This window comes from Pinus tabuliformis, chromosome 8 (genome assembly GCF_031772625.1).
Source record: "Pinus tabuliformis cultivar Carrire ecotype Pingquan chromosome 8, CPIR1, whole genome shotgun sequence".
NCBI lineage: Eukaryota > Viridiplantae > Streptophyta > Pinopsida > Pinales > Pinaceae > Pinus > Pinus tabuliformis.
In genome coordinates, this window is record NC_142294.1 from 545,524,649 (window position 1) to 545,530,648 (window position 6,000).

General features: G+C 36.8%; 1 protein-coding gene across 1 annotated transcript in view; it reads right to left on the bottom strand.

The window, feature by feature from the left end:
• Positions 1-5,047, bottom strand: part of RAD4 (DNA repair protein Rad4 family) — a 332,705-nt gene extending 327,658 nt beyond the window's left edge. Inside the window, exon 1 of the mRNA XM_089372433.1 lies at positions 4,613-5,047. Within this exon, the coding sequence (XP_089228559.1) occupies positions 4,613-4,655 (43 nt within the window). The 5' untranslated portion in view covers positions 4,656-5,047. The remainder of the gene's footprint in view (positions 1-4,612) is intronic.
• Between the last annotated feature and the right edge of the window lie 953 nt (positions 5,048-6,000).

Consider the following 6,000-nt stretch of genomic DNA (forward strand, 5'->3'; position numbering starts at 1 on the left):
TCAGCAGTGTGACAAGAGATGACGCAGAGACAGAGTGTTGTCACATGATGTGCAGTAGAGCACTAGAACACATTCCTCGCTAAGAGGGACTGTTAGTTTTTGTAGCATCAGATGTGTTCTAGCCTTGAAATTTTGTGGAAATGCTAGAATACATGAGATCTCCAAAACCCATAAATCGTTTCTGGAAATTCCACCTAGAAATGACTTAATTAGATTATTAATCAGTTTTTAAATATTTCCTAAGTTTAAACTTAGGGAATATGACTAATTAATCAGAATTAATTAAGTTAAGGTGTGAATGTTCTAGAAACTCACAGGGATCGACTTCAAGTTAATCCTAGCCATCGATTAAGAATTTAAGATCTAATCTTGGTAGTTGAAGTCTCAAAAGAGGATTATAAGAAGAAGTCAATGGGGCTTGGAGAAGGCACTTGAGCAGTTCGATTTCATGAGTAGATCGATTTCTTGAGTAGCAAAACTCAGTTGCCGGAGAGAGAGCCAATGACATCGAAGCAGTGAGTGAGGGGCAGGTAGAGTGATCTGAAGTAAAGATTTTCCAAATCCAGAGAGGCAGCGGCGAGTGAGTCAAATTATCCCAGAGAGGCGGCGCTAAGGGACTGCGCAGTGCTTCAGTCAGGCAGATCGATTTGGAGAGAAGGAAATTCATTCTCAGTTCTAGAGGCTAGGAAGGAGTCCCAGAGGGCCAGAGAGACAATTTTTCCAGCATCCAAAGGCAGAACGACTTCCTCAAAGCCCAGTCCGAAGCAAGTCGTCCATCCAACGACACAGAGCAGCACAAAGGCTAACACGGTACTCCAGGATGTCAGGTTTTTGATAGGGAAAGTCCAGCCAAAGATTGCCTGTGGAAGAAGGGTAATTCCCTTCAGTATTTTACTCGAATTTTCTTGTTGTTTGGATTGCCAGTTGGGCATCCATAGATGTACTCAGATTTCACTATTGCATAATAAATAAAACCCTCATTATTGCACCTATTTTCCCAAGTTGAGTTTTTCCGGGGACATCAGTCCAAAAATAACTATGTAAATTTATGCGTGTGTGCTAGCATTTCTTCCAGGGTTTATTCTTCCACAGCTTTATTTGTGTAGGTTGCAGTGTGAGTCATTCAATATTTGCTATAGGAAATAGTAAATAAATTGTTAATTAAAATAACAATTAGGTGAATAATTTCCAGTTGTTGCAATAGGATTCAAGTTTCTGAATTTTCACAGTTAATACTCTATATAAACTTCCTTCACAAATTCCAATGATTCTAGCTTTATCAATGCTTGAATCTTTACCCCAAGCCAAAACCTTTCCATCTACAAAAGCAACTCTATCACCTTTATCTTCTAAGCAAGAAATTGAAAGTAAATTCTTTTTCGAACCTAGAACATATAGTATATTGTTGAGATGTAGCTTTGCTCCATTGTCCAGCTTTAAGTTGATCCCACGCCTTTCACATAATAGCTTTTGTTGTCTCCCAATTCCATTGCATGAGAAAATTGCTCCTTTGATAGAGTATGAAGTTGTTTGCTATCTCCTGTCATGTGTCTTGATGCTCCACTATCAATAATCCATGCATTGTCATCATTGAGTGAACCTGTGAGTGCAGCCAAAAGCCCTTTGTCTTTGACTTTGTTAAATAAGTTGTAGATGACCCTGTTGAATCTCATTTTCAAGTGTCTTATCATAGAGGGAGTAATCCTTTCTTTCAAGCCAATAGAGTGATCTCCAATCTTCCCTGACCTTATCTCTGATACCATCTTGAGAAATCAATGTTAGTAGAGTTAGGGTTAGATTTCTCTTTCTTGATAATTACTTGTGAATTGTATTTGCTTCTTTTATATCTTTGTTATATTATCTTTCATTAAGCAATTACCAAAGTATATGTGTATGAAGATCACAAGAACAAGAGACACAAGATGTAGGCACTCAACCAGGGCAAAACCCCTATCTAGGGGAAAACCAAGTCAAATTTCTTCCTTTAGTAGTTAAGATGAGATAATCCAAGACTCTTCAACCTAGACACAGACCTCCTCTAACCACCAAGTTAACCTCTCCTTCCAGCAACTTCGACCTTGCAGCAACAGCTCTTTGACCCAGCAAATCCAAAATTTTTACCTTCCAACGGCAAAATCTTCGACCCAGCACTTTTAGAACTTCAACCCTCCCAGCAGTAGAACTTTGATACAGCAACTAGCCCAATAACTTCGCATAAGAGAGAGAAAGAGATAGCCCAAAACCTTTGACTTGTATTTCTTCCTTCTTCACCTTGAACTTCGCACTTTTCTGCACTTCCTTGATGTAGATCGAACTTCTTGAGTTGATGTCTCCAAATGAATTCGAACTGCTTGTATATATAGGCTTTAGGTGAGGTTGAATTACCCAATTTGAGGCCGACTTGATCTCCTTGAGGCCAACTTGGTGTGGAGGTGACAAATACCTTATTTGACTCAATAATAAACCTTTTTACATGATTCAAAAGCCCAAGAAGGGTCTCTTTAAATGGACAATGACTCAGAATAAATCCTAGAAGTCCTCAATGGGGACTTTGACCTAAAACATGATGACCCAAGCATGAAACCCATGCTTCAATAAGTCATAATAATAATAATAATTTATTTTTCATTCTTTGACCCAAATATAAATATGAAGACCGAACCTAGTTACATTCTTCAACAAAATAAAGGCCCAAGAACTAATGGATATTTGCCCAAATTCTATTAAAAATTATGCGCACTAAAATCAAGGAGAATATTATAAAAGTGGTTGAAAATAAAATTTTAAGGGAAGACTGGGATGGGAAATTAATTCCACCTTTCTAGCCGTAGTTCCAAAGGAGGAAAACTGGGTCAATTTCTCTAGATGTAGAAAAAAAATTATAATGCAATGTTTTATAGAAAACATACTCCAAAACTTCAGCAGATAGAATAAAGAAAATCATTAACAGGATCATATCAAAGGATCAGGAAAGATTTTTTCCTCACAAATGGATATTTGAGAATGCCCTCATGGTACAAGAAGCAATTCAAAGTACATACCAACAAAAAATCTCAAAGACGAGATATGGTAATCAAATTGGGCATGGAAAATGTATTTGATAATGCCAGCTATCCCTTCACGCTCAAGGTCTCAGCCAGCTTTGACTTTGATGGAAAATTTATGTTGGATTAGAAAGTGTATAGGTTTCCCACGGATTGTGCTCCCCTAGTGAACGGGCAACCTGAAGGATTATATAAACCTTCCACAAGAATTCAGCAGGGATGTCTCCTCTCATCTTTCCTTTACATTATTATGGCAGAATTGTTGGTCAGGACACTTGAAGAAGAAAGAATCAAAAGGTTGCTTCCTGTAATCAAAATTGTACAGAGATCTAAAAATATCTCTCATTCTCAATTTGATACACTCCTCTTAGGAGGAATTTCAATCATTATAGCAAGAATATTTTAAAAGGTTCTTGACAACAAGCTTTAGAACCAGGGTGAAACAGAAAAATAGAAAACCTAAGATTTCTGAATTAACACTGATGAGTATATAATCTTTCAAGAAGTTCAGGATTTCTGAATTTTGCATCTGAACTAAAATGAGCCTGGATCTCATATCTTAGGATTCCAAATTCTACATGTAGTCTGGAAACAAGAGAAAGGTTCCTACTTTTAGAGCTGATAAAATTGCCTCTATCTTTATTACATTATACATGTTCTCTACTCTCTCGACCCCATTGGGAGTTCTAAATGAGATGAGAAATATAATCAAAAGTTGCCTCTGGAAAGGTAAGCTGACAAACAGGAGAATGTTCTACTTAGCGGGATGAGATAGGGTTCAACTCATTCCCTGGGTGGATTGGGAACAAAAAAATCCCTCCACAATCAAGTATAGCAATGACCACAAAAAATTCTATAGAGTTTCATCAATGTGGAATCCTCCCTTCAGTCATACATATAAGTCCTGAAAACTAAGCAAATATGTGAAAACAAGTAATATGATAAGATCCTATCAGTGCTCCCAGCACCTTCATATTTGAGGCAGCAATTGACATGATAAAGAGCTCAACTAAGGTCTCTAATGTGCAGTGCCAGATTATCAATTTGAAGCACACTAAGCCACGGTGTCAATTCTATAGGTAGCTGTGAGCGCATGATAAAATTAAAAAGACCCTTGACGGGTTAAGAACATATGATATAAAAAGACCAAATATACATATAAATTAATTCAAAATTGCAAAAGTGGGTTGGTTCAAATTTAATTATATGATTAGTGGTAACCATTATATCAATTACTGGTCACAAGGCCAACTCCTACTGATAGCATATACTCCGTTGCAATTACACCAGGAGCTGGGTTTGCCATCGTTTCAACTCTCATTTTTCAGTGAATAACTACATTCCCCACCTGCACTAATGAACCTTGAAACTTCCAGAGGTTCACTTTCCGTCTTCTCAACTTACGTCATTACAAATTATGCAAGCATATAGTTGTGCTAAAACCCTACAATCCCAATTTTGATAAACCCACCAAAAGCCCAATAAGACACGCCGACTCAAATACAGCAACATATATAATTCAGTAGAATAACATACAGCAACATATATAGTTCAGTAGAATAACATACCCGCAGGCGACTCTGCTAGCTTGGTCTTTTTTCTAGTCTGCATTCTTTTTCAGAAGCCCCAAAACCCTTTAATTCTGCAGCTTCGTTGGAGTGATGCAGGGCCTTTGAAGATATTCTTGACGCCCACTGGTCAATTGCTCGAAGTCGAGCTTTTACATGTTAGCGGAAGTTGGAGCTGTGGTAACATAAAATCATTTTTTCCTGAACAAAATTTATGTACACTGCGCCAATCGGAACACGCGACGTTTGGCAGTATGATCAATTAGGCGAAAACTTTTTTATAATGTTTTCAAAAATATTGCTCAGCCATCCGCAATGAAAAATATAAGGAATTCGGTAACAAATAGGGTAATCATGCACCAAACTGATGGTCTCTTTCCAGGTGCTTTTCTGTCAGAGATTTTGGAATTGTCGGTTTGAAATGCGGCAATTATAAGCATTGAGATGTTCAGTGGCAAATAGATTTGGGATATGGAAAATCAAATGCAAAAAGTTTTTACCATCAAATTAGATAGCGGAGTAATAATGAAATGAAATGATATTTTAAGGTTTATTGAACTAAAAATAATCTATGAGATTATTAGTTGTTTTTTTTTTTCTTCTTTTTGTAATTCAATTCTTGAAATTATTAGTTATTTGTTTTTTTTCTTTTTGCGATTCAATTCTTTTCTGATTTAAATTGATGATGAGCTAGTCCAACCTTCTAACAATCCCCTCTCTAAAAAGACAATGTCAAGAAATTGATACTAACATGTTCTCTTAACTTTCTCTAATGTCTTTGAATGCATTACATTCCAAAATGAAATGTTTTTCCGATTCCACTGCCCCGTGCAAAATGTACACACCCGTTCTTCCCAAACTTCTTTAGGCCTTTTCTATCGCTTTGTTTCACACCGAAGTTGAGGAGAGTTGGTCCTTAATTGAGCAATAAGAAACTTTGCTTCCATGAAATGCTAGCTCCAATAAACTCTTTTTGTTGTAGATCACACATAGGGATGAATTCCTCAATGTAGTACTTCTTCTTTCTACCCAACTATTTTCCCCATACCCTTTTACAAAACTTCTCCATAACAAAATTCTTTAGCTCCTTGCTATTTGTGGGACAAGCATTGAGGTAGATATTCCATTTTTGCATCTATGTGTAGTTTTGTTTCATCCATGTTTTCTTTCTTTCACTCCTGTCTTCATTGAAGATAACATTAGGCCATCTACCTACTCTCATTTGCTCAATTCTTTTTAGATATCTTATGAGCCACACCATAGCAATTGCTTCGATAGGAGTTGCTCTTGTTTCACTCAACATTATCTCATAAGGTACTGAACTTTTTATTTTGAACTTGCTCGTGATTAAGCGCTTTTGGATTTTCTCAATTTGTTTCCAAAAAGCA